Genomic DNA, 27,605 nt, shown 5'->3' with positions numbered 1-27,605 from the left:
CCCCCCTGCCTGGAGTGTAGTAGGTGCTCAATAAACATTTGCTGAAGGTGTGACGGGGGTGGGGGGGTGGGGGGGGGTGCCGGGATCAGGCCTGAGTTTCTGAGCAAGCTGGACAGTGGCATGAGGAGGGGGAGGAAGCTGTGCTCACCGCTTGGCTAAGAGAAGGATAAGAGTTGGGGGTGCTGCAGGCTTAGGGTGAGTGTGCACTGTTCAGGGCAAGGAGGGAAGGAGTGCCCAGGAAGTGCCCACCTGGCAGTGATGGGGCTGCCGAGGTCCATGTGTGTGACTGCAGGGGCCCCCTTAGGGGTTGGAGGGCCAGGCCCTTCACCCCTACAAGTCCCCACCCCTTCCACCCCTCTACCCTCCCTACCCTCAGACGTAGTCTTCTCTGGGCAGAGGCAGAAGGCAGCGGCTGGACACAAAGGCATAACAGCCCTCCCTCCAAAAGCTGGAAAGCTCGCACCTCTGATAAGATGGGTAAATTTCAAAGGGGCTAATGGGTGGGGGGAGAAGGCTACTGATAACAGGGCCAGAGTGCTGCCAGCAGCCTCCCCACCAACTTCCCACCACCCGGAGGGCCCAGCTCCTGAGCTGGCCTGTGAGCAAAACAGGTTCCGATTGTGCTCTTATCTGGGCCTGTGGTTTTGTAAGGCCCGGCTGGCTCTGCATTAATCGGGGAAAGGCAGCGGTCAGCTCTAGGGTGTGAGCAGTGATGTGGGGCCCCTCCACCCCCCACGACGGGCCTGCTGGGCTGGGGGTGCACCTGGTGCTCTGTGGGGGGGCGGGTCAGGGAGGGGCAGCAGACACACCAGATCATAAGCAGTGGTGGCTAAGAGTGGGGCTTTGCACCAGATCCTGGCTCCTCCCCTCATTGTGCAAAGTACTAAGCTCCTCTCCCGCCCCGTGCCTCAGTTTCCTCCCTGAGGTTAAAATAGGGATGCTAACGATAGGGGTGCTACCTCAAAGGGCCGTTAAGATAATTAAATGAGCTAACTGTTCTGAAGCAACCAGCATGGCACTTGGCTCCCAGTGAGCACGGGAGAGGTGAGATGCTTGGCCAGGGGACCCGGGAAATGAGCGGCCAGGGCTTCAAGGCCCCCAAAATCTAACTCCACAGTGCCTCCTCACGTCACCTCCCGCCACCCGGAATGCACACAGAGACCTGCAGAGCTCACACCCTCGCCTCCTTCGTGCCTCGCTCAAATCCCACCTCCCCAAAGGGATCTGCCCTGACCACCGTATTCAGTGCTGCTCCCACACCCCACCCACCGCTCCAGGCTTCCTAGGCCCTTCCTGTCATGCATGCATCAGCCACCAGTGTACTATGCAATTTACTCATTTGCACCTTTGCTGTTGCTGGTCCTTTAGAATGTAAGCCCAGTGAGGCTCTGCTGTATGCAATGACCCGTGTCTGGCCCCCAGTAGCCCTCCAGCACATTCCTGTGGAGGGAATGGATTCATGCGGGCAGGCGCAGGCCACCCTGCTCCCCATCACGGGGTGGAGGTGGTAAAGAGGATGCCACCTGTGTGTCCTGTCTGTCCCCCAAGCTAGGGCTGCAGGGTTCTCAGGCTTGTTGCCTAACTCTGGCACGAGCCCTGCCTGGCTGGGTCCACACGGGAACTCTGAGGACCCCAAGGGCTGGGGCCCTGGGATGGGATGAGGCCTCTTCAGATGGCCTCCCAGGTATGAATCAGCAATGGGGGTGGGTACAGCTAGCCCTTGGCTACAGGAAGAAACGGTCCATTTGCTCAGCCCCCATCACGAGCTTGGGGTCCATTTGCTCGGCCCCCATCAGGAGCTTGGGGTCATTCTCTGAGGAGTCAGTTTGTAGAGGGGTAGGAGATGGCACTGATGGAACGAGGCCTGAAGCTCTTCCACCTTTCGTTTTTCCCTAGAATGGAGAGGGTCACTCACTGTGACAGCATCTAATAGGTGTTCATGAAACTAGTAAGCCCACAGATGGCTACCCTTGGGAGTCATCACTGCCCTCTGAGGCAAGAAGACCCTGAGCAATTGTGGCCACCAGGCCTTGAACTATCCTCAAGAGCAGGCTGTGCCCAGCCCCTGTGCCCGGCCACCCTGGCCTCAGTGCCTGTTTAGGGCCTGGCAGCACAGAGGAAGATGCTGGTCTGGGCAGAGCAACGTGTCGTGGCCCAAGTGTGCCCAAGAGGGGCCCTGGCATGCTGCAGTTGCTGGAAGTGCCTCGTAGTATGGCCCTGAGAACACAGCCGCCACCTCCTGGGCTATTTCCCAGCCCCTTGTTCACCATCCAGCTGCAACATGGTGTCCTGGAAAGAGGATTCCAACAGATCCAGCCTGAATCCTTCCTCTGCCATTATCCAGGCTTGACTGGGAATGTCAGTGAGCCTCTTTTCCCTATCTGTGAGTGACACAGGCAATGACCCCCTGTGGACTCGCTAGGATTGAATGAGATAACACATGCCATGTGGGAGCACAGATCGGGGTCTGGATTCAGATCCCAGCCCTGCTGTGTGTCCTTGGGCCTGGTCCCTAGCCTCTCTGGTCCCAAGGTCTTTGTACCACGAGATGGCTGGGTGGTTTCTGGGATCCCACCAACCAAGTGTCCTGCCCTTCCTGTCCCCTCTGGCCCTGTCCAGGTGACCAGCCTCAGGCTCTTCATGCCTCAGCAGGGGGCACCCTCCCCCAAGCTGTCCAGCCTTTTCACAGCTAGAGCCTGGGTCTGGGGGTGGGGCCTTGTGTCAGTCGGGAACTAATTGGCAGCTGCCTGTCCCTGTGGCTGGCATACATCCCAGCCTTGTCTCTGCCACCATCCCCAGTCTAGCTCATCAGAGAGCAGGACGCAGCGAGGATGGGAGCGCAGGCAGATGGAGTCAGAAAGAAAGCTAGGAAGGCAGGAATCTGACCAACAGACTGACTCAGACAGACTGCCCTTTCCAAAGCGTGTCCGCTTCCGCTGCCACTTGACATTCGCTCAGCACAGTTCTCCACCCACAAGGTCAGCAGGGCAAGTGTTGTTATCGCCATTCACAGAGGAGGCGAGGGAGGCCCAGAGTGCTTGAGACTCGCTCGTGATCCCGCCGCTCGTCAGTGGCAGTGCTGCACAGAAACCGAGATGTGGGCCCTGAGTTCCCCCCCGTGCTCTCCACACTTGCCTCTGGTGGGCCAGTGGCCAGAGAGGACCAGTGTGGGGAGGAAGCTCAGGCCAACTGCTCCAGAAATTGGTGTGTTGGGTCTGATGCTGCCAGCTGCTCTAGAATCCCTGCCTTCAAGGAGTTAAAATCTTGGGAAGAAAGAAATAAGAACTACTGGGGAAAGAATTAGAGAACAAAGACGTGGGGCATGTGAGGTCCTCAAGGACTGGAGGGGACAGGGAAAGGCTTTCTGGAGGAGAGGGCTCTTGAAATGGGCCTCCGAAGGATGGGGGTTCTCGCCACCAAAATACGAGGGACTCAAGTCCATTTGAACGACAGAAAAAGGGAATGGCAGCTTCATCCAGGTGTTCCCACGGCGATGTCAGGAGGGCGTCTGGCTCCTCCTCTTCTGGGCTGTCCCTATTCTCCCTGGGGGTAGCAGCTCCTGACTTAACACGTCAAGGCTTGGAAACTCTAGTGGCAAGAGATAATTTGTTATCTCAGTAGGTTGGAGAAAAGTTCCAGGACAGAGTCACACTGAGCCAACTGGGGTTGTGTACTGGACCCCAGATCTGGAAGGGGTGGACATGGAGCAGGCATCACCCACAACAGATGGGTGGGGTCTGGATGGAGGGCAAACAGGAGGGGGCACATTTAACCTGATGAGAGCTGGCCAGAGGAGGATTAGAGAGGAGTCCAGCCCAGGGAGCTGGAGGCAGGAAGTCTAGTGGACCCAGTGACCTGTTCCAGGGACCCGGGACTTGGCCCTGAGAGGACGTGAGAGTAGCAATAGGGTTTTACTGGGCATGGGGCAGTCATGGAAATTAGGGATTTGAGTTTGAATCTGCTTCCCAGCTGTGACCTTGGGCATGACATTTTAAATGTACAAGCCTGAATTTCTTCACTTGAAAAATGGGCATATACCTGGCCCAGTGGCTCACGTTTTTGGAGGCCGAGGCAGGTGGATAGCTTGAGGTCATGAGCTCAAGACCAGCCTGGTCAACATGGCGAAACCCCATCTCTACTAAAAATACAAAAATTAGCCAGGCGTGATGGTGCGTGCCTGTAATCCCAGCTACTCGAGAGGCTGAGGCAAGATAATCACTTGAACCCGGGAGGCAGAGGGGGCAGTGAGCTGAGACTGCGCCACTGCACTCCAGCCTGGGTGACAGAGCGAGACTCCGTCTTAAAAAAAAAGAAAAGAAAAGAAAAGAAAAATGGGCATAGCAACATCTACCTGTAAGTGTTGCTGTGAGGAGTAAGATGGCATTTGTCAAACACGTGGCCAGGTTGGTGGTCAGCAAGGCCCTGGAATAGGGCAACCAGGTTCATGGAACACTTTGACCAGCATTTTCTCCCTCCTCGCAGTAACTCTCAGGGTTCTCTGGATTTGGGAGGTGACTGTTCAGCAGATTTCAGACACTTGCCTAAAGTCACAAAGCTGGAAAATGACAGAATCAGGACATGTACTTGATCAAATCCCAAGCTGGTGCCAAGACACCATGCCCGGTGGATCAGGGGGTCAAGAGGATGTGTGTCACCCAGAGTTCCCTTATTGGGAAAGTTGGCCTTTCCTCCCCCTGAAGCCCACCAGCATTGCCTTAGATGGGCACCCGACCCACCTTGGGCACACCACTGATGTCCACCCCAAGCAGCCTCTTGGAGGCTGGGCCTGTGTGAGCCCAGCTGAGCAGATGGGGGAGCCCTCCCTTGCTCCCTCTTGGTGGACCTTTTCCAGCTTCCAGAGGCAACATTTGTTTCCCTACTCCAGGCTTAAATGGGTAGAGACCCTGTCCACAGCCGGTACAGCTTAGCTGGGCCCATCCATTCAGGAGCCCCCTGTGAAATGCTCCCTTGGGCCTTGAGTGAGGCCACACCAGTAACAATTCCCACTTAACAAAAGTGAAAAGTCCATTTCTCTCATAAAAGTCCTAAGGCAGGCAGTCTGCAGCTGGTATGGAGGTTTTACATAATCCTGAGAGACCCAGGCTCCTTCTAGCTCGCTGCCTACTCTACTATCTTGTCCTCATGGTCTAAGATGGCAGCCAGAATGCCAGCTATCACAGCTGCATTCCACCCAGCAAGATGGAGGAAGGATAAATAAGAATGGAGTTAATGGTACATGCCAGCTTACTTTTAAGAAAGATTCCTAGAAATCTTGGCACATGACACTTCTGCTTGGTCATATAGTCACATCTAGCTGCAAGGGAGGCTGGGATAGTCTTAATTCTAGGTAGCCATGTGAGCAGCTAAAAACCAGGCCTTGGCCAGGTACAGTGGCTCATGCTTGTAATTCCAGCACTTTAGGAGGCTGAGGTACAAGGATTGCTTGAGGCCAGGAGTTCAAGACCACCCTGGGCAACATAGAGAGACCCTGTCTCTACAAAAATAAATAAAATAAAAAATAAAAATCAAGCCTTGTTTACTGAGGAAAAGGGGAGAATGGACAGCTATCTTTGACACCTTATCCACTCAATAAACATTTTTTTTTTGAGCTTCGCTCTATTGCCCAGTCTAGAGTACAGTGGCACGATCTTGGCTCACTGCAACCTCTGCCTCCTGGGTTCAAGCAATTCTCCTGCTTCAGCCTCCCAAGTAGCTGGGATTACAGGTGCCTGCCACCACACCCAGCTAATTTTTTGTATGTTTAATAGAGATGGGGTTTCACCACGTTGCCCAGGCTGGTTTTGAACTCCTGATCTCAAGTGATCTGCCCACCTTGGCCTCCTAAAGTGTTAGGATTACAGGCGTGAGCCACCGCACCCAGCCTCAATAAACATTTATTAGATATTCCTTGTACTTACCCACATTATAGTACTTACAGTATGATTAATAGCTTAGCATCTCATGAGCATCGAACATACAGGCATACAGTAGGTGCCTGTTAAGCAGTGGTCATTAGTATTAATGCATCAGAATGCTGTGATATAAGCCAGGCTTCTGTGAGAGTGGGGAGGAGGGAGGCGTGGCCAACAGAGAAGCAGGCACAAAAACGCACTCTAGGGGAAGGAGATCCACCTGGAAACGCGGCGTGTCTTTCTTTATTGACCCTGGAGGGCTGGACCACTGGGGATTAGGAGTGGTCGAGTGTACCATTTCAGGACCTTGTGTTACCTCCCCTTCCTCCGCTCCATCCTACCTCAACCTTCTCTGGGGAATGACTGATAACTGATCCTCAGCCAAGGTGCCAGTGACGATAACAGCCAAGTGCAGGGCTCCCTGGGGGTGCAAAGTGCAACCTTACGTTGGAGAATGTGGGTATTGGTGAAGGTGAGGGGCTAGTTCTAAAGGCCTTGGGATCCCCTGCAGCTCCAGAATCCTCATGCTCTCGGCAGTTACACAGTTACTCCTGAAACAAGAGAAAAATCAGCATTATCTAGAACTTTCTCCCGTCAGAATGGAGGTAGCAGGTACGTGGAGCCCTTCTGAGATGATTTGGAGAAAGGAAGGCCCAGCCTCCAGGGACAACCCTCAGCCCACGTGGCAGGACATGGAGGAAGCCAAAAGCTGGACTGTGTGGCCCCCGCTGGGCTCACGGAGGTGGAGGGGCTGGGGCAGCAAGCGCTTGGTTGTGGGTACCTCTGTCCTGCGTGGCATCCCTGCCATCACCCTTTGGGGCTATGGGAGAGCAAGTTGCTGCTGGCTGGCCCCCGATTATGGGCCTGGGAAAGCGAGCTAGGAGTCCTTCCTCACCGCCACTGTGTGACAGGTCTGCATGAGGACCCTGTGGGGCACAGAGAACACAGTTCCCACCAGGTCGTGGTTGGCCCACAAGCCTCGGGATCCCTCCCCAGGGTTCTCTGAAGCTCTCTCCATCCCTGGCCTGAGTAGCCAGACAGCACCTCCTCCAGGAAGCCCTCACTGATTTCCCTAGTTGGTGCCCACCCTCAGTGCCCCCTCAGTCCTCCATCAGGGCATGGGTGGTTCTGGATCTCCACTGCTGCTCACTTGTCTGTCTCTGGCCCTCAGCTGATCCATCTTAGAACCCCAGCCCTGGAGCACTCGACGTATCTCTGGCGCCTTGCACGTAATATGAGCTGAGTGGCTATGCAGCAACCAATGAACGAGTGAATGAGCGAGTGAATGAATGAGCCCCCTAGCTGTCAGGGCATGGATCTCCCAGCAAGGAGGGGGAGACCTGCAAGGGTTAACCAGGAGCCTGCCTGTGGTCTGAGGTAAGCAAGGAGTGTATTTGTTCAGGTAAATAAGGAAGGATTACTTATAATGGGAAATCAGGCCCTGGCCAACTCTTCATCTCGCGGCTGTCTGACTTCCTCCCAGCACATTCCTGCACTCTGCTGCGTCCACACTGCCCCACAGACCCAGTCCTCCAAGCCTGCTGCCAGCTCCCTGCAAGCCCCTCAGGTTGGGCCTTGCCACGGTGCCAGCAGGCAGCCCTGGGCTGGGGGTAGGGGACTCCCTACAGGCACGCAGCCCTGAGACCTCAGAGGGCCACCCCTTGAGGGTGGCCAGGCCCCCAGTGGCCAACCTGAGTGCTGCCTCTGCCACCAGCCCTGCTGGCCCCTGGTTCCGCTGGCCCCCCAGATGCCTGGCTGAGACACGCCAGTGGCCTCAGCTGCCCACACCTCTTCCCGGCCCCTGAAGTTGGCACTGCAGCAGACAGCTCCCTGGGCACCAGGCAGCTAACAGGTGAGTCCGACAGGAGGTGGGGGTACCCTGGCATGGGGTCTTTCCCTGCCAGCTGGGGGGTGGGCGACTGCAGGCAGGACTTGGAGGGGGCGCACTTTGCCAGCTCAGAGCTCATCTCCCAGTCATCAGTGACCCTGTGACCTGGATCCCTTTACCCTCAGAATTCCTTGCCCCCTCCTCGTGCTCCCCAGACTGCCTCTCTGGGCCAACTCTACATGCTGGGTGAGCCCCCTTGCCTGGCAAGGCCTGGGGTACCCCACACTGAGCCCAGTCTGCCCAGCCTGAGGGGAGGCCACCGTGCAGATGCAGAGCCCCGGCCCCTGAGACCCAGCCAGTTCTGCTTGGCTGGAAAAACACAAGCGGCTTGCTGCTGCTGCCAACCCAGCTGCTCTGCTGAGGAAAGGGTCTCCCTGGTGCCAGGCCACCAGTGGGCAGGGGCTTGCTGGAGCTTGATGGGTCAGGGCTAAGTCTAAGGCCGGGTCCAGTTCAGGGCAGGGGAGACAGGTCCAGAGCCCAGTAGCTGGGCTGGGCAGGGATGGGCACAGGAACCAGGGGGCTGGGGTCACCGCTGAGCACACCCTCTGAGCCCTTGGACACTGGGGGAAGCTGAGAGCCTTGGGTCCTGGTCTTGGCACACAAGGAAAGCAACAGTAGCAGTACCTCGAAGGTGCTCATTTCTAAGATTTGCCAGATTTCTGTGGTGGAGAGAGGAAGTGGGTGGTGGGATGACAGGGTGGGAAGCTGAAGGGCCTGGGCGACTGGGTGCCCCTGAGGCTGGTGAAGGTGTGTGCGCGCGTGTGTGTGTGCGCAAGTATGTGTGTGTGTGGTGTGTGCATGTGCGAGTGCGTGTGTGCGTGTGCATGTGTGCGTGCGTGTGTGTGCATGTTGGGGAGGGGCAGGCCAAGATCCCTCACCTCACCTATCAGCTGGGGCCACCCAGCAGCCCACACCCAGGCCATGAGCCCTGCGTAGCCTGTGTCCTTTATGATGGCCATGGGCTTTCTCCTCCTCCTCGGCCAGGGCTGGGACTTGCCTCATTTCCTGCCGCAACCTCCCCAATAAAGCTGCATCTCCCCATCACCAGCTGCTCAGCTGAGTAACAAAGCAAACAGGCGTCCAGGCTGCCCCAGGCCCAAGCTGGTGGGCAGGGATGGGGAGGAGACGCCCCACCAGACAGGCAGGCCCAGGCCATGGTTCAGCCAGGCCAGTTGGGCTGAGCTTCCCTCCACCCACCTGCAAGAGGGGCCAGAGCCAAGGACCCCCAGCTTGGAGTCCCACCACCCCAAACTCACAGACAAATGGTGGGGGGCATTCTCGGAGCTCCCAGGCAGGTGGGGCTGTGTAGAGGAGGTGGTCTCACTGCGTAGGGGACCCACCCTCACCTTTGAGAGGCCGACAGTGCATGTACAAGCATTTCCTCTGAGTGAGGCCCCGTGGGGGTATCCAGAACTGAAAACTACCAGACTTGCTTATTGCACACTGTCAGTTGTAAAACACTTTGGTTTTCACAAGGACCCTCTGAATTCGATAGGGCTTCTCTGTCAACCAAGTCTGAGGGAATAGGGCTGCACTCAGTAGGTGCTCAGTCGATGCTCAGAAGGTGTGATGCTGGCAAGAAGTGCAAAAACCGGGAGAACCCACTTTTTACCACTGAGGTCGTTGTGAGTATAAAGTGAATAGCCCTGAAACCATTAGAGCAGTTTTGTGCTAAATTACTTGTTGCAGCCTGAGTGTAACCCGGGGAAGTTAATTTAGGCTGACAGGGGGACACAGACCCTCTAGGTGGAGGGCAAGAAGGAACAGGTGGGGTCCCGCCATGTGGGACCGTGGGCGGGTCACTTTTCCTCACTGTACTTGCAACACCTTGTCTGTGAAACAAAGTTAGACAAGGCTATTGCCTGTTAAAGCAGGCTTCATGGAGGAGACAGCCTGGAGCAGGACCTTGAAGGCTGTGTAGGAGTTGGATTTGCCAGCCTGTCTCCTGGGCGTTGGGGGGTGGTGGCGGGTGGGGGGGCCGGGGGGAAGTGGGTGGGGCAGGAATTCTTGGTTCTGGTTCCTCCTAGAGGGCAGGGAGGGTGGGTGAAGCCTGCAGCTGCCTGGACTGGGCTAGAGAACAGGACAGGGCCCCAGCCTCCCTCACCACCATCCTCAGCTCCCCCCAGACTCCACTCTCTGGCCCACTCCCTCTACTCCCCATCACCTTCTGCTTCTACCTTTGCTCCCCGGCTTCCTCACCCCATTCCCTCTCTCTTTCCTCTTCTCCAGCTGATCCCCTTACCTGTGCCCAGGGCCCCCCTCACGTACACTCAACCCATCATAAATGATTTCCATTCACCCTCCATCTCAATCTCCACAACCCCTTTAAGACATACTCTTGACAGCCCATTTAACAGACAAGAAAAATGAGCCTCAGAGGGGGCCGAGTCACTGGCCCCAGCCCCAGAGCTAGAGAGCAGAGAGTCAGGGATCAAACCTTTTCTGGGACCCTCCCCTGGTCCCCACCCCTACCCCGTTCATGCCCCACCCTGTGCCCCCAGCCAAGCGAGTGGCCTGTCAGGTGGAACAACTCTTCCCAAAGCAAACTTTGCACAAGCCGAGTTGCCCTGGGCTCTTCCTGACATTTAATGCCAAGCTCCTTCTCCTGGCTAGTTTGCATGTTTTCAGCCTGGGAGGCGCCCCCTGCCAGATTCTGCTCTCCCACCTCTCAGCAGCCGGGGTTGGGGGTGGGTAGAAAGGGGCCTCCAGACTTGGGGAGGGAGAGGCTCATCCTTCCTCCCCAGCCAGGGACCTTAGTGTGACTCTGCTGGGGGTTGGATGGGACCAGGACCTCCCCAGGATTATGACGGCGCACCACCAGGATAAAGACCCCCCTCCTTCTCCCTCTAGCTCTGGCACAGGGGAGACGTGGCTGGAGGGACTGAGCAGCCCGGGGCTCCAGCGCCTGAGACTGGTTGCGGGGCAAGGCCCAGGCCTCTCTGCTCCTGGGGTAGCAAGTTGCTTTGAGGGCTGCTGGGACCTAGCTCCTTCTGCCCCACCCTACCCTCTGTGCCAGGACAAAAGGGGGATGTGTCTCTGCTGACACTTCACAGGTGGGAACCGGTCCTGATAACCCCTTAATAACCCACTCCCTCCCATCTCAACCTTGTTTGAAGCAATTTCTGTTCTTAGCCTGTCAGGACAGTTCTTTCTGGACTTTTCTCATCTGTGATGTTGGAGTCCTTCACTTTGTCCTAACACCCCTCTCCAAGCCTGGAGGTGTGCTCCAGGGCCTGAGGATCAGGGCGCAGGAATGTTTTTTCCCTTCAGCCCATCAAGATTTTACAGACCAGCAACCAGGTGTGTGTGGAGGGCCTCTGCCTTCCCTGGCCTGTGCTGGGTCTGGAGGGGGCCGCAGAAACACGGCAGATAGAGACAGCAGTCACCACTGTGGACACACACCTCTTGGGAGACAGTGAAGCCTTCTCACATCGCTGTCCTGCCTGGTGACTTCAAAATCCAGACACACAGCTGTCTTTATGAGTCCCCGTTTCACTGCTGAAGAGGCTGAGGCCGAGAGGATCAGCCAAGGGGCCTCAGGCAGGAGCAGCAGAGCTCTGGTGACATCCGTGTGTTCTCATGACCTCAATGACCCTGCTGGGCAGGGCTGTGGGGAGCAAGAGACCCAGGAAACCTCACGACCCCTGTCCTGTGGCAAGCTGGGAGGTACGGCGTATGCGGGGCTGGAGGAGGGTAGGGAAGAGGGAAGGTGCTCTGGCCAGCCCTTCAAGGAGTATACCGGCGATTTGGGGGTGAGGACGAGACTGTGCCAGAGAGGGGCAGCCATGTGACCTGGGCTGCATCACGGCAAAGCGGGGATGTGCAGGTGGTGGGGGCATGGCGGCCTTGGTGTGGCTAAGAGGCCTGACTGAGGCACTGAGAAGTGAAATGTATTTATATACACATGGGCTCAACCAGGGCTGAAGGAAGACATGAATGGCAATTTCTGGAAAGCCCTGAAGGTTGAGCGGAATTGTAGTTGCTATGGTGGGAAACTGGGTTCTGTCCCCGCCCCGTCAGCATGACTCACTGCAAGCCCCAGGTTTGTCTGGGCTGGGGTCCCTGCTGGCTGGAGGAGGCAGGGAGGCACTGCTGCTGGGGTGGGAGCCAGGCCTGATGGGCAGCTCGTGAGGTGCAGGACAGCCTGAAGCTGGCTCTGCTTCTTCAGAAGGGTGGGCTGAGTCTTTCAGAGCCTCCAGACACCAACTCCAGGGACAGCCACACCCTTCATCCTGCCAAAAGTGTCAGCTGTAAATGGAGTATGCCTTTGCTTACAAGGGGAGCCCCAGGTGTCCACCTCTGCGTCCCCACCATCCTTCTTTAAGTCCCCAAAGCCAGGCTGATGGCAAGATGAGGGTCATGGATCGTAAAATCCAGGCAGTGCCCGGGCTAGCAAAGTCCTCAGAGATGACCTGGCCTACAGAGCAGGAGACTGAGGGCTGGAGGGACCAGGGACTCACCCAGGGTCTCTCCTATGGAGGGAACAGGGCAGGGCGTCACCTGCATCTCCTGAAGTGGAGGTCTTCATTCTTTCCAGTCCACATCCCCTTTTGGAGTAAACTCAGCCACGATGGTCCACTTGGGGCTGCGGTGGGCCTCTGTACCTCCAGGCTGCGGGCACCTGTGCCACCCACACCCCACTAAGGCAACCGCTGTGGGGCTGGGTTGGCAGGTGGCCTGAGCAGAGGCAAAGGGGATGGTCAACAGGGGCGACCTTAGGAGCTAGAAGGTGCCGGGTCTGCCAGCACCAGCAGAAAGGAGGGTGGAGCCGAGTCTTGAGTTCGAGTCCCTGCTCACTCACGCATGGACAGGTGCCCTGTAGCAGGTCACAGCGCCCTTGTCTGTCAAGTGGGAATAATGCTGGCTGCCCCAGCTGGGAGGGCCCGGCAAAGCAGTTTATTCAGTTTGACCTTCCTCCTGTCCCAGAAAGCGCTGGAAGTAGTGCCAGTGAGGGTGTGTGTGGACACCCAGGCTGCCCATGCAGCAGGGCACAGAGGAGGCTTCACTGATGCAATGTGTTCCTGCTGCCCGTGGGAACTGTGGAAAGAGCAAAACCACTGGGTTCCCCTGGCGCTCCACTTTGGCTTCCAGTGCCCCGTCCTCCTGCTACGTGGCCCCGCCCCCAGCTTCCACCTGCCTCCCGCCCCACAAAGCCTCACCCACTCCCCTGTACTTCCCCCAACAGACCCCAGCTCCTGGGCCCACTAGCTGGCTCCCCAAGGTGAAACTCACACAGATCAGGGCTCCTAAAGAAGTTAGGGGGACAGTTGGCCTGGACAGTTTTGTGCCCAGAGGAGGTGGGGAAAGCCCGGAGATCTAGAAGAAACCCACCTCCTCTACTCATGCTGAGTCCAAGACAGCAAGATCTCTCTCACTCAGTCACCTCCCTGCTGTCTTCTTCTGCCCTTGGAGACCCTGGGGAAGCAGGTGCTTGGAGATGGCCACAATGGGGTGCTTGAGAGAGGGCAGGAGCTGCTGGCCCGAGGTGGCAGCCTGGGCCCCCTTCCTGGGCAGCGGGGTGGTCTGTCCAGCGGGCAGAGGTGGTGCTCTGGGCAGTGAATGGAGGGCCGTAAGGAAGGGGTCTGGCACTTCTCTTGGGTCCAGCTAGTTTGAAGAGCAGTTTGAAGGGTGAGGTTGCAGTAAGGTCCTCCCTATGGAAGGGTTGGAGGAGCAGAGAAGGGGTGGGAGGAACAGCAGGGCAAGAGAGAGGCTGGGGCCCCAAGGGGATGGGGCAGGGCAGGGGTCAGGGTGTTTGGAGAAGCCAGACATGCTACTGCGGCTGGGCCTGTTCATGGCTTTGGCTGGGACTTCCTGAGGCCTGGGTAGCCCAGCTTTTCTCCAAGGTGCTGACCGGGGCAGGCCCATGTGGCCCCTGCCCACTCTGCATGGCTCCTGGCCAAGACCTGGCCCCACCTCCACAGCACCTGACTCCAGCCCATTTAAGGGGGCCCAGGGGCTTGGATGGATGGAGGGAGGGGCTGACAGACAGCTCAGCAGGCCACGTGGGAAAGCCAGAGGAGGTCTGTTCCCCATCAGACCTCTTCCTCCTGCAGTGAGGCCGGCTGGGGGCTGAGCAGCAGGGCCAGAGTGGCCATCTCTGTCACTCCCTCAGCCCTCTTCTCAATGGGGACTAAAGCTGGGGTCTTGGGCTCTGGGCGGGCTGTCATTGGGTCTCAGGATTGAGGTGGGGGTGAGGATACATTTACCCTACACCACCATCTCCCCAGGAGGTAGGGCCTGAGAGCCGGGACCAAGCAGGATATGGAAGACAGGCTCCAACCCGCACAGCAACCTGGGTCCTTAGCAAAGGCCTCCCAGGTGACTCCATTCCCGGAAACTGTGGTTCGGGAGCTGTCAGGGAGGGCATCTTTTGCTGATGCCAGTTGGGGTGTGGGAGTGAAAACCTGGGAGGCAAAGGGTTCAAGGGGCACATTTCTAGTCCCGAGGGGTGAGAGTAGGCAGGGTAGTGGCAGGAAAAGCTGCACTAAATCTCTCCTTTTGGGTCCCTCTGCTTGCTTTCCTTAATCTTCCTTCCTGGGGGGAATGGAAGGAGCTGAGAGAAGGGGCCCAAGGTGGCTAATCCCCCTGGCCGCCACCCCACCAATCTGCTCCTGTCTCTGGGCCTTGGCCTCCACCAGCTGTTACCAAACTTTCTTTGTCTGGAGTGGGATCCGGGGCCTCTGGAGCAGGAGGGAGCCAGGACACGCTGAGCCTTAATCCAGACATGTGGCTTAATCCAGAAGAGATCAACTCGAGGTTTGGGAGCTGGAGGCATCGCTCAGGAGACGGCAGCCTGTGGGACTGGCAGGCCAAGGCTGCAGGAACGCTGGGGCCTGCCATCTGAGGACCCTGGACATGGCAGACGCCTGGCATGTCCCAGGACCCTTGGCCTACGGAGTAGTGGCCTGAGTGTCAGGAGGCCTCTGGTCTGGCCCTGGCTGTGCTGTGTGACTGTGGGCACCTCCCTGCCACTCTTTGAGCCTGAGCTTTTCCAGTGCACATGTGTCCCCATGGGCGGACCATCACTGATGGATTTAATCCTGGGCTGAATTGCATGGCACAGATGAGGCGAGCCTAGGAAGTCGCAGGAGGGAGCTATTAGGGAGGGCCCGCTGGGGCAGGAGGGCTTTGGGATGAATTGTGATGAGAAGGAAAGGGCATCTTAGAAAATAGCCATGTTGTGCCCACAGCACAGGGGCGGGTATGAAATGCCATTCTCATTAGAGCTTGAATTTGTGGTGACTATGTCAATCCCTGGTTCTGGTCCGGACCCTGCTGCTAATAAGCACATGAATCCCTTCCCCACTCTGGGCTTCATTGTTCCCATTCTATGAAACAATCACATAATATATGGCCCCTTCCAGCTCTGATTATCTGGGCTAGGTAGGAGGTAGACTCAGAAGTAGGCACCAGCCACTGGGATGGGGCAATGGGGAGCCATGGGAGATTCTTGAGCACAGGGGTGTCTGATGAAAGGGTGCTGCAGGGAAATGAACAGTGGGGTGGAATGAAGAGCCAAGAGGTGGGGACAGACTTTAGAGCATCAAGGAGCCCAGTCAGGAGGTGGGCAGATCCCCTAGGAAGATGGGACTGTCCAGAGCATGCACCTCAGAGAGAATGTGGTCCAGTGAGCAGAATCCACACCTGGCCAGGAAGAACCCTGGGCAAGCTGCACAGCCTCCCTGAGCCTCACTGTCCGCATCTATAAAGCAGGGCTCTGGAGTCCACGTCACCCTGGCTGTGGGTAGGAAAGCGGGTGATGTGGGTGAAAGCCTGGACGTGGCACTGGTGCTCACTGCCAGGGGCTCACAGTGCCGTTCTCTCTTCTTCCCTCCCAAGGCCAGCCCAGAACCTTCAGACGCCTAGTTGCAGGTTGGGCACACCAGCCCTGGCTGCCTGACCAGTAAGCCAAGCCCCCCTACTCTAGGCCTGGGCTGCCTTGGGGACGGAGCATTCCCCACCACCCCCGATCTGCGGAGAGTCGAACCTTTCCTCCAACCACACAGTTAACCATTAACTTATTTTTCATCAGGGAAGTGTTGGAGCTAGGACCGAGGCTTGGTGGGGAGTAGATTCCTTGGCATTTAGGTACAGGGCAAGGTCAAGCTGGAATGTGGGGTGTAGAGGGTGAAGGAGCCTGAGCCAGGAGTCAGAAGACCTGGATTTGGGGATTTACCTCTCTGCACCTTGACTTCCCCATTAGCAAAATAGGGATGAGAATAAGACCTGGGCCAGATGAGGTAGCTTGTGCCTATAATCCCAGCAGTTTGGGAGGCTGAAGCAGGGGGATCACTTGAGCCCAGGAGTTCGAGACCAGCCTGGGCAACATAGTGAGACCGTGTCTCTACAACAGATTTTAAAAATTAGCCAGGCATGATGGCACACACCTGTAGTCCCAGCTACTTGGGAGGTTGAAACAGGAGGATCACTTGAGCCCAGGAGGTCGAGGCTGCAGTGAGCCATGATCACGCCCCTGCACTCGACAGAGCGAGACCCTATCTCAAAAAAAGAGAGAATAAGGCCTGTGCTGCCTTTCCCCTGGCAAGGGGATGGATGTGAGGGCTTCACATGCACTCAGCAAATGTGTCAAGGATGTGTCATTATATGCCTTCCTGGCAAAAGCTGCCACCTGCCCTGCCCATTCATCCCCACCGACCCCACACAACCATGCCTGAAACACAGCAGCTGCCTCCCGTCCTACCTGTGGCTGAGGCCAAGCAAACAGGAGGGCCACAAGGGAAGCGAGTTCTGCTTCTTGGAAAAGCTTCTGTCTCCCTGGCATGGCGCCCAGGGTGTTGGCAGAGACTGTCCTAATGTGGCAGGCATGGGGGCTCTGGGGATGTGGACGGGGCAGGAGGCAGGCAGGGGGTGATGAAGGAGGGATGGGGGGCTGCGGAGGGGGGGTCCCCAGGGGTGGAGCCACCTAGCGGGTAGGGCATGGGCACCAGGCAGGGTGGGGCCCAGGGGCAGAGCGAGCTGTTGGCACTGCCTGAGTAAATAATGTGGGCCCACAGCACACACGAGTGTTTGCACAGAAGGACTTGAAATAATTCCAGGTCTGCCCTCTGTCCCCCACATCCCCAGCCCCGCCTTGGTCTCTGCCCACCCCACCCCACCCTGACCTTTCCTTCCTTGTCACTTAAAGGAGCCCTTGAATGGGAGAGCTGAAATCAAAGGGAACACCCTTCCCTCCTGCTGGCATTTTCTCCACCACAGGAAGCTGCAGGGCTGCCATGTAACACTGGGAAGGTTGGGCACTGCACAAGGAGGGTGGGCAGAGGAAGCTGAAATTCTACCTAGGCTCCATTCGTCAAGCTACGCTATCCAGGGGGAAGGGATGTCATTTTCTGAGTTGTGTGAAATTGAATGGGCTAGCTGTGGCCCTACCGAAGTGGAGGTGTCTTCCAGACTGGGTTCTTTCCCTTGTCCCGCCTGCAGAAGCATATGCCAGCTGCATACGGAGGCTGTGTGGGTCAGTCTCACAGGGTAACTGGAGATGGATCAGGGAGCCCCCTTCCCCGCCTGCTGTCCCAGTAGGGCACCATAAATGTCACTGTTAGAGAAGATTTCAGTGCTTTGATTAAAGCCTTCCCCCCAACTGGCCAGTTACCTTTAAAGCAAAGATCCTCAAATTTGAACATGCGCGAGAATCACCCAGAGGCCAGTTAAACCAGACTGCGGAGTCTCCCCCAGAGCTGCTGATTCAGTGGCTCTGAACCGCCTGAGAATTCAAGTTTCTAGCAAGCTCCGAGGTGGCGCTGGTTCTGCTGGCCCAGACAACACATTTTGAGAACCACTGCTTGAAACTATAAATAACCCTCGAGAAAGGACACAAATTAACTTGCCCTTAACAGGTTTATCTGCTCCTTTCCACCTCCCTAACTGGTTCTCTGTATTATTAGGAGCGTATATCTGTTGGTAATCTTCTGCCTCTGGCTTGACATATTCTTTGTGTGTGTGTGTTTTTTTTTTTTTTTTTCGAGACGGAGTTTTGCTCTTTCACCCAGGCTGGAGTGCAGTGGCACGATCTTGGCTCACTGCAGCCACCTCCTGGGTTCAAGCGATTCTCCTGCCTCAGCCTCCTGAGTAGCTGAGACAGGAGAATCAGGCACCCACCACCTTGCCCAGCTAATTTTTGTATTTTTAGTAGAGACGGGGTTTCACCATGTTGGCCAGGCTGGTCTCGAACTCCTGGCCTCAGGTGATCTGCCCGCCTCGGCCTCCCAAAGAGCTAGGATTACAGTCATGAGCTACTGCACTGAGCCTGTCTTGATGTATTCTTAAGTCTCAGGCCCCAACATCACTGCCATCCCAGAATGTCCTGGGGTTTCAGTGCTTGCGCACCTCTCCAGTCCCCCTTCTCACCCAAACTGTGCACTCTGCTATTGGGTTCAGGGAAAAGGGCCTGGGCAAAACCAAGCCTGGGCGGCCCGTGGGGAGCAAGGCCTCTGACTGCTTGTGTTGAGGCCAGATGGTTCCCCCGGAGGGCCTTGGGGCAGCAGTGAGGAGCAGGTGGCTGAGTTGCTAAGGGTTTTAGGTGTTCCCTGGAGCCCTGCCCCATCTCACAACCACCCTGTCTCCTCCTGGAAAGCCTGGCATGTGGCACTGCCTCCGGGTGGCCGCATGCTCCTCCAGGCATCGGGGAAAGTAGAGAGCACTGGGAGCTGGAAGGGGCCCTGGGGGCAGCACCTTCTGAGGGAGGGTAAGGGGAGGTGGGTACCATGCACCCAGCCCGGGGTATGGGGAGACACACACCTGTGAGCTCTTGCTCAGTGGCCACCTTGAGAGTGTTGAGTTTACTTAGATCCCCCAGATAGCCCTGTGGGAGGGCAAGGGCTGGCCTACTCCCCGGTGTGTGGGAGGGTTTCTACCCTGCCTTGTTCCTCTCATCTTTCCCCTGCTGGTGAAGATGATGGCCACCTTTAGGATGGTGGCCTCTGCCTGCCACTTCCACTCCTATCCTTGTCAAGGGCAGAAGAAAAACAAGCTTTGCTATATCAGGAAAGATTTGGACACTGAGGGTCCCTTGTTCCCACCTCAGTTTGCTCATCCGCCAAATGGCGCAATCATGCCTTCCATTGTGAGGGCTGAATGAGGTCAGGAACCTCAGAAGGCTGTTTTAAGCACAGTACATGTGTGGAGCTTTGCTGCTCCCAGCCAGCCTGGCTTCCTTGGGGATTGAGGGAGCGATCTATTTCCAGTCCTGCACCCACTCCCACCTCGCTGTCTTTCCCAGCCAGAAGGCCTGTCTGCCCAACCATGTCGTGGCTGCCCAATGACCCGGAAGCCCCCAACTCTGTCCCAGGCCCAGCCCACTGTCCACAGGGCCCCTCATCCCCATAACCAGCTTAGCGGCCCCCACAGGGATGGAGAAGCAGTCAAACCTGAGTCCTCTTTCATTTCCGTAGACACAGCCGCCAGCCCAAACAGCAGCGGCATGGGCAGCGCCAGCCCGGGTCTGAGCAGCGTGTCCCCCAGCCACCTCCTGCTGCCCCCCGACACGGTGTCGCGGACAGGCGTGGAGAAGGCGGCAGCGGGGGCAGTGGGTCTCGAGAGACGAGACTGGAGTCCCAGTCCACCCGCCACGCCCGAGCAGGGCCTGTCCGCCTTCTACCTCTCCTACTTTGACATGCTGTACCCTGAGGACAGCAGCTGGGCAGCCAAGGCCCCTGGGGCCAGCAGTCGGGAGGAGCCACCTGAGGAGCCTGAGCAGTGCCCGGTCATTGACAGCCAAGCCCCAGGGGGCAGCCTGGACTTGGTGCCCGGCGGGCTGACCTTGGAGGAGCACTCGCTGGAGCAGGTGCAGTCCATGGTGGTGGGCGAAGTGCTCAAGGACATCGAGACGGCCTGCAAGCTGCTCAACATCACCGCAGGTGAGCCCTCTCCAAGTGCCTGCTTCCATAAGACGGGTCACAGGCAAGGCTGAGGTCGCTGGGGTGGGTCGGGGCACTGCTGGATGGACTCTGGCCACCTCTGGCCCAGCCTCGGGCAGCTTTGGGGATGCTGGCACTTCTACACACAGTCAGCTGTGAACCTGGGCCAGGAAGGTTTCTGTACACCTCTAGTGTCCCAACCTTGCCAGCCTAGGGTCCCTACTGGTAGGTGCTGGATGATATGAATTCAAGCTCTGTGTCCCCCATCTCCTCTTGGACTTCGCTCTCCCCTCATTCACTCTGCTCCTGCCACACTGGCCTGTTTGCTGTTCCCACAACACTTGCTATGCTGCTGCTTCTTCAGCCTAGAGCGCTCTTCCCCCAAATATCTGCGTGACTCACTTCCTTCAGGGCTTGGCTCAGATGGCACCATCCGCATGAGGCCTTCCCTGCCCCTGCATTAAAATTGCTGCCCATGAGCACAGGACATGGTAAAGAAAACAAACAAAAAAATGAAAAATAAAAGAAAGAAGAAAAATTTCTGCTCACATCCCTACCTGCTGTTCTCACCTGCTTCCTCTCATAGCACTTACACTCCTCGGATGTGCCGCACCATATCTGTTGATCTCACTCACTCTCTGTGTCCTCCACTAGAATGTACACTCCACAAAGGCAGGGATTTTCATTTGTTTTGCTCATCAATCCATCCCCAGATGCTAGGATAGCACCCTGAATATAATTGATGCTCAATAGACAGTTGTTCAACAATAAGCATTTCTTTTTTTTTTCTTTTTCTTCTTCTTCTTCTTTTTTTTTTTTTTTTTTTGAGATGGAGTCCTGCTCTGTTGCCCAGGCTGGAGTGCAGTGGTGCAATCTCGGCTCACTCACTGCAAGCTCTGCCTCCCGGGTTCAGGCCATTCTCCTGCCTCAGCCTCCCGAGTAGCTGGGACTACAGGCACCCGCCACCACGCCCGGCCAATTTTTGTATTTTTAGTAGAGACAGGGTTTCACCGTGTTAGCCAAGATGGTCTCGATCTCCTGACCTCGTGATCTGCCCGCCTCGGCCTCCCAAAGTGCTGGGATTACTAGCGTGAGCCACCGCGCCCAGCCTCTTCTTTTTTTTTTTTTTGACAGGGTCTTGCTCTATCACTGAGGCTGGAGTGCAGTGGTGTGATTTCAGCTCACTGCAACCTCTGCCTCTGGGTTCAAGCGATTCTCCTGCCTCAGCCTTCTGAGAAGCTGGGATTACAGGTGTCTGCCACCACACCCTGCTAATTTTTATATTTTTAGTAGAGACGGAGTTTTCACCATGTTGGCCAGGCTGGTCTCGAACTTCTGACCTCAGGTCATCCGCCTGCCTTGGCCTCCCAAAGTGCTGGGATTACAGGCATGAGCTACCTCTCTGGGCTGAAAAGCAGTTCCTATTGTGCCAAGCCTTATTCTAGGACGGGGGAATTGAGTGGTGAACGCAACACAGCCCCTGTGTTCGTAGGGCTGACATGATAGTGAGGGACACAGATCACAAATAAATAGAGAAATGTGTCACTGTTCTGGTGGGACGGAAGGCCCCGATGAGGAGGGGACCTCCTAGGGCCTGGCATACATGTGTCTGTCAGCCAGACCTGGAAGGCGTGATTATGGAGCTGATGCTGTGGGTGGCGGGGCTGCTGAGTCTCTAGTCCTCTGTCCTGCTGTCGCCTCTCCAGCTTCAGGCAGTCCTGACCCATGTCCCTCGTCTTCAGGCCCTGGCGTTGCAGCACTGAACTCTGTGCAGCTTTCCCTGGGAAGCAGGGGTCTTCACGCATCCCTCAGGCCTGGCCCCTGCCCCCAAAGCCGCCCCGTTGACGTCCGCATTTGAAGCTGCTCCTACCGATGCCCCAAGTTTCCCAATGCCCATGCCAGGCCGACTCCAGGAGTTCTCCCACAGACCTCCTCCCCACCCACAGGGCTAGGGAGGGGAGGGCCCTGCTCCCTCAACAATGGGAACAGAAACAAATGGCTTTGACCTCGGGGAGGAAAATGGGCTTATTAAGTGGGGGCAGCCCAGCCTGCAGGTCACCCAGCTGGGACACTGGCTGGACCACGGTGTTCACTTGGAGACCCCATTGTGACCATGCCCACCAGCCTATCCCCCACCTATAGGCCTATGAGGCTCACCCCAGAGCAGCACCCCAGGGGGACATCTAGGACCTAGCCAAGGGCTCCCTCCTGGCCTCTGGGGCCTGTGGCTGCCCCATGACCACCCTGTGCCCTGCCATTTACTTATTCAACACATGTGCCTGGAGCAGCTCCTGTGCGTCTAGCCCTTTATTCCGTGGAGGACAAGGGGATGGAGTGCCCTGTGCCTCAGTTTCCTCATCTGTAAGATACAGGGGCTGGAGAGAATGGTGGGGTTCTAAGACTAATTCCCAGGTAGGTGTTTCTCTGGTTCCTTGAGGGGTTTGGGAAAGGCAAGAAGTACCTGATGGAGAAGCCCAGGTGTTTCTGGTAGAGTGTCACTGTCCCTCCAGGGCTGAGGCTCCCTCGAAAGGTCCTTTGGAGAGGCTGGAGGGATCTGGGAGGACCCAAGGCCTGGGTGAGGCGGGCAGTACAGATGCACCAGGTTACCCTGCCCTGAACCAAGTTCATTTTTTAGGGCCCTGGTTCCTTCCTCTCGCCCCACTCTCTTCTTGGGTACCCACTTCCACAGGTGCCCTCAGGGGCCTGTCTGGGGCTGACCTATCCCCATCCCCAAGAGCACATGGTCTCAGGCCACAGGTTCCCGTGGGTGCCCCATCACAGCAGGGTGGTGCTCTCAGGCCGCCCCTGAGCTGAGGGGATGCCTCTTGCCCAGATCCCATGGACTGGAGCCCCAGCAATGTGCAGAAGTGGCTCCTGTGGACAGAGCACCAATACCGGCTGCCCCCCGTGGGCAAGGCCTTCCAGGAGCTGGCAGGCAAGGAGCTGTGCGCCATGTCGGAGGAGCAGTTCCGCCAGCGCTCGCCCCTGGGTGGGGATGTGCTGCACGCCCACCTGGACATCTGGAAGTCAGGTAGGATGTGGCATGGCTGGGAGCAGCCCCTCCCAGGCTCCAAGCCAGGGACAGGATGCTGGCTAGGAGGTTGGCCTCTGCTAGGGCAGCAGCCCCTTGGCCCCCAACTGGACTCCACTCTGAATCTCAGCCCCAGTTTCAGCTGCCTCCTGGCTCCTGGTGCACTCTTCACCCCAACCCACTCCCAGCCCTGGTCAAGGCCCCAGAGCTTTGGGACAGAGCACCTGGGAGGTTAAAAGGTAGAAGTCAGACTGTGAGGATGCAGGATGTCAGAGCTGGGGACAACCGTGGATACTAGGAAGTCCTTTTTCCTTTAAAATTTTGTTTGTTTTTCTTTGTTTTCTTTTTCTTTTTTTATTAAAGAAATAATAAATGTGCATGTTATAAAATAGACCACAGTGAAAAGTAGCGTACCATGAACAGTTTCCCCCTCCTGCTCCCGACCCCCAGCTTCCAATCTCCTCCCTAGAGGGAACCACTGTTACCAGTTTCTTGAGTATCTTTCCAGGGAAACTCTATGAATATTCGAGCACATATACATATATGCAGTTCTTATTCTTTTTTTTTTTTTGACATAAGTAGTAGCAGAGTATTACACTGCTCTGCACACCACAGTATGTCTTGGGTATTGCCCCTGTCTGTGTCCACAGTGGCCCTGTTTTAATTTTAGTTTTTGTTTTTTGAGACATGGTCTCACTCTGTTGCCCAGGCTGGAGTACAGTGGTGCAGTCACAGCTCACTATAGCCTCGACTTCCCGTTTTCACTGGATCCTCCCACCCCAATCTCCTGAGTAGCTGAGTCTACAGGTGCACCATCACACCCTGCTAATTTTTGTATGTTTTGGTAGAGATGGGTTTTCACCATGTTGGCCAGGCTGGTCTCAAACTCCTGGGCTTGAGCAATCCACCCACCTCGGCCTCCTGAAGTGCTGGGACTACAGGCATGAGCCTCCACGCCCAGCCCGCCCTAAATTTCTAATAGCTGCGTGTCAGCCCCTGAGTGTCTAAATTGTCTTGATCTCAGTGGGCACCCACTGCTGCCTGCACAGGGCCAGGTGCTTTGGAGGAGGTGGTGCCTGAGTCAAGGAGTAAGAAACAGGACCCCTCATAGGACCCTGTCAGAGACCAGTGCCCCGCCCCAGCCCAGGCGAGCCCCCGTGTCAGATGTCCTCATCTGAACAAGGGGATGCATGCAAGCCCTTTACGGCCCCTCCCAGCTCTGAAATCCTGAATTTTCTTCCAGGAAGCAGCTTCTTGTAACCAGCTTGCCTCCCCAGGTTGGCAGGAGGCAGGGAGCCACAGGGGCAACCCCCAGCCACAGAGGGGCTCCTGTGGCCCCACAGTCCCACCCAAACGCCTCCCCTCCTCCACCCTCGGGGCCTCTCCTGGGTCCCCAACCCCCTCTCCTTGCCCTGCAGCGGCCTGGATGAAAGAGCGGACTTCACCTGGGGCGATTCACTACTGTGGTGAGCCAGGCAGCGGCAGGGTGGAGGCGGGGGCTTGGGTGGGGTGGAGGGGTGGCTGCCACTGAAGCAGGGACTGGCCTCCCATTCCCACTCACCACCACCCTCCCTGGCCACCCAGCCTCTACCAGTGAGGAGAGCTGGACCGACAGCGAGGTGGACTCATCATGCTCCGGGCAGCCCATCCACCTGTGGCAGTTCCTCAAGGAGTTGCTACTCAAGCCCCACAGCTATGGCCGCTTCATTAGGTGGCTCAACAAGGAGAAGGGTGAGCAGGATGCCCAAGGGGTGCTGCAGGGCCAGCGAGCATGGAGGTTGTGGGGGCTCCTGCCAGGCACGGTGCATGGGGGCAGGGGCGGGCAGAGGGATGAAGCTGATCCCCACCTTTGTCCTAGATGCCAAATATGCAGCTCTCATGGGACAGCCCTGGGGGTCTGTGTGCAATTTGTGTCCACATCTGTCTCCTGCTAGACTCTGTCTCACTTAGGAGTTTTAGTACTGCACAGCGCCTGGAACGAGCTCCAAATCCACTCTCCCTCCACCATCTCATATTAATTAATCCTGCCAGAGAGGGCTGCACAGGCCGAACTGCCTGAGAATAGCGAAGAGGTTGTTTCAGGCTTGGGAACTACAGAGACACCTGTAATGGGGAAGGGATGCTCTTGCCAAGTGAGCCATGGGCACTGCTGGGAGCCACACAGGACTTTGCATTAGGTCATGCAAACCCCACACAGAAGCAGGAGTTGGCAAGGGCCAGGCCTGCAGGGCCCCAGGGAACCCACTAAGGTACACGGGCTCACCTGTACCGGGAGGTTTGTGACTCCAGAGTATCCTCTGCCATTCACTGGGGCCTGTGGCACCTGCTTTGCACACATCTCTTTAACCTCACCGCAACTACACCTTGGGAGTAGGCATTTGGGCCCCCACACCCCGCCCCACCCGAGCAGAGGGAGGCCTCTGCACGGGGTCCCTTGGTTTGCCACGAGGCTGACCTGGTGGTCTGCATCTTTCTCCTTCCTGTCACCTCACTCATACCACTGGCTCTCTCGGGGCCCTCCTGCTCTTCTAGGCATCTTCAAAATTGAGGACTCAGCCCAGGTGGCCCGGCTGTGGGGCATCCGCAAGAACCGTCCCGCCATGAACTACGACAAGCTGAGCCGCTCCATCCGCCAGTATTACAAGAAGGGCATCATCCGGAAGCCAGACATCTCCCAGCGCCTCGTCTACCAGTTCGTGCACCCCATCTGAGTGCCTGGCCCAGGGCCTGAAACCCGCCCTCAGGGGCCTCTCTCCTGCCTGCCCTGCCTCAGCCAGGCCCTGAGCTGGGGGAAAACGGGCAGTCTGCTCTGCTGCTTTGACCTTCCAGAGCCCAAGGTCAGGGAGGGGCAACCAACTGCTCCCCAGGGGGATATGGGTCCTCTGGGGCCTTCGGGACCCTGGGGCAGGGGTGCTTCCTCCTCAGGCCCAGCTGCTCCCCTGGAGGACAGAGGGAGACAGGGCTGCTCCCCAACACCTGCCTCTGACCCCAGCATTTCCAGAGCAGAGCCTACAGAAGGGCAGTGACTCGACAAAGGCCACAGGCAGTCCAGGCCTCTCTCTGCTCCGTCCCCCTGCCTCCCATTCTGCACCACACCTGGCATGGTGCAGGGAGACATCTGCACCCCTGAGTTGGGGAGCCAGGAGTGCCCCCGGGAATGGATAATAAAGATACTAGAGAACTGACATGTCCCCAGTGTCTGCGCAGTGAATGGCACAGCCCCAAGGTCATCAATGGTCAAATGCGGCTGTGGTCACAAGGCCTGGAGTAGTCAAGGGAGGTTTTCTGGAGGAGGTGGCTTTGGGATGAGCCTAAAGGGCAAGGGATAATTGATTGGTAGATGCTTCTGGGAGAGAGATAGTGAGGCTTCAAAATCAAGGAGGGGCTAGAACAGCCACCTCATCTTCCCTGTCACTGTTCAGGCTGAGAGGCAGGCGGCAAGGCCGGTGCTAAAGAGGTTCTACATGCAGGACTGGAGTGGGGAAGGCATCTTCTGCATCCTTTTGCTCTGTTGCAGAGCAGGGCTTTGCAGCTAACAGGGTGGGAGAGAGGTTGGTTGGCTCCTGTTTCTGTTTCCTGAAGGCCTCAGCAGTGCTGTCTGTGAAGATGTGAGCTCCTGTGAGTGGGTGTGAGACCCCCGTGCGTGATGGGAAGAGGGTGTGCATTGGTGTCTGTGGGCATGCTGGGGGTGACCAGGACCCACCACCCACTCTCCTGGGCAAAGCAACTCATCCAGCTTCCTCCCACTTCCCTCACATTTATCACCCGGCTCGGTGTCCTTATGGTCTACTATGGGCTAGGTGCTTTGTCATTTATCTTCCCAACAAAACTATGAAGTAGGGGCTACTCCCCCATTTTGCAGATGATGAAACCGAGGCTCAGAGTGGTTAAGTGACTTGCAGGTGGTCACACAGCTGATTGACAGAATAACTCATACCTGTCTCTCCCCAAGGACAGGGCTCTCTCTGCCCCTCCAGCCCTCCGGCTTTCTGACTGGTCAGCACCCTTGGTCCTCTATCACCCTTATCCTCTGAGGCCTGGCTTCCAGGAAACAGCAGGGGAGCCAGCACTATCCAGACCACCAAGGGTTAAATGCTACCCTGTACTGCTGCCTTCTGCCCTCAGCAATTTTATTGTCTTCAGAAGAAAGTTTGCTCCTGGCAGTGAGCAAATAGCACCTTGGCATCTGTCAGCTGGGATTGTACTGCAGGGAGGAGGGGGCCCTGCCCCAGGCCTGTGCCTCGCTGGGCCCCTGCTGTGTCTCACTCCCTTGTAGGGAGGAGTGTCGGGGGGGGAGACTGGGACCCTGGCCAGAACCAGGCTCTGCTGAACTGGTTTTGTCTCCAGCCAGCCTGCCCTGCTCCCAACTGAGTCCCTGGAGACACTTGCTTGTATGTCCCCAGCTGGGCCTGGGCCTGGGCCTGGAAAGGCCTCAGATCTCAGGCAGGGGTTGGACAGGAGGATAGGTATGGGGAGTAGAGGCTAGGAGTACAAAGCTGGAGCAGCTCTGGAAAGGGTAGATGTGGGGGCCCGGGTGAGGCAGCTCCCTGCCCATGAACCTTGGCAGGCACACGCCCATCCAGTGACACCTTGTGAGCTGGCAGCGATCTGCAGATCTCCCTCCTCCAAACACCTCCCCAGCAGAACCCCACCTGGCTGGGTATTCTCTGACCCTTCTCCATGGGACCCCACCCTCAGGGCTCCCCATCACTAAATGGAACAGCCTGTGCAGGTAAGACAATACAACAATCTTTTGTCTTTATTTGAAGATTTCTCTGTTTGGCTAAAAGCAGGGCTTCACATAGAGGTAAGTTTGGAGGAGTAAGGAAGATGGGGTGGAAAATAGATTCAATCTCCATCTCAACCTTTCTCCCTGCCTGGCACACCCTGAGGTTAGGGGC

The 27,605-nt window shown here is 57.0% G+C and overlaps 1 protein-coding gene across 1 annotated transcript; it reads left to right on the top strand.

Moving 5' to 3' along the window:
- The first annotated feature begins 7,333 nt into the window (after window positions 1-7,333).
- Window positions 7,334-25,889, top strand: SPDEF (SAM pointed domain containing ETS transcription factor). The gene is made up of 6 exons (XM_004043855.4): window positions 7,334-7,764; window positions 19,209-19,673; window positions 22,507-22,704; window positions 24,123-24,170; window positions 24,289-24,435; window positions 25,237-25,889. The coding sequence occupies exons 2-6, from the start codon at window positions 19,238-19,240 to the stop codon at window positions 25,413-25,415; spliced, it is 1,008 nt and encodes a 335-aa protein (XP_004043903.3). The 5' UTR covers window positions 7,334-7,764; window positions 19,209-19,237; the 3' UTR covers window positions 25,416-25,889.
- Window positions 25,890-27,605: the final 1,716 nt, after the last annotated feature.

The sequence above is a fragment of the Gorilla gorilla genome, chromosome 5 (assembly GCF_029281585.2).
Source record: "Gorilla gorilla gorilla isolate KB3781 chromosome 5, NHGRI_mGorGor1-v2.1_pri, whole genome shotgun sequence".
NCBI lineage: Eukaryota > Metazoa > Chordata > Mammalia > Primates > Hominidae > Gorilla > Gorilla gorilla.
Note: the sequence above shows the minus strand (reverse complement) of the source record. Positions and strands in the feature narration are given on the sequence as shown.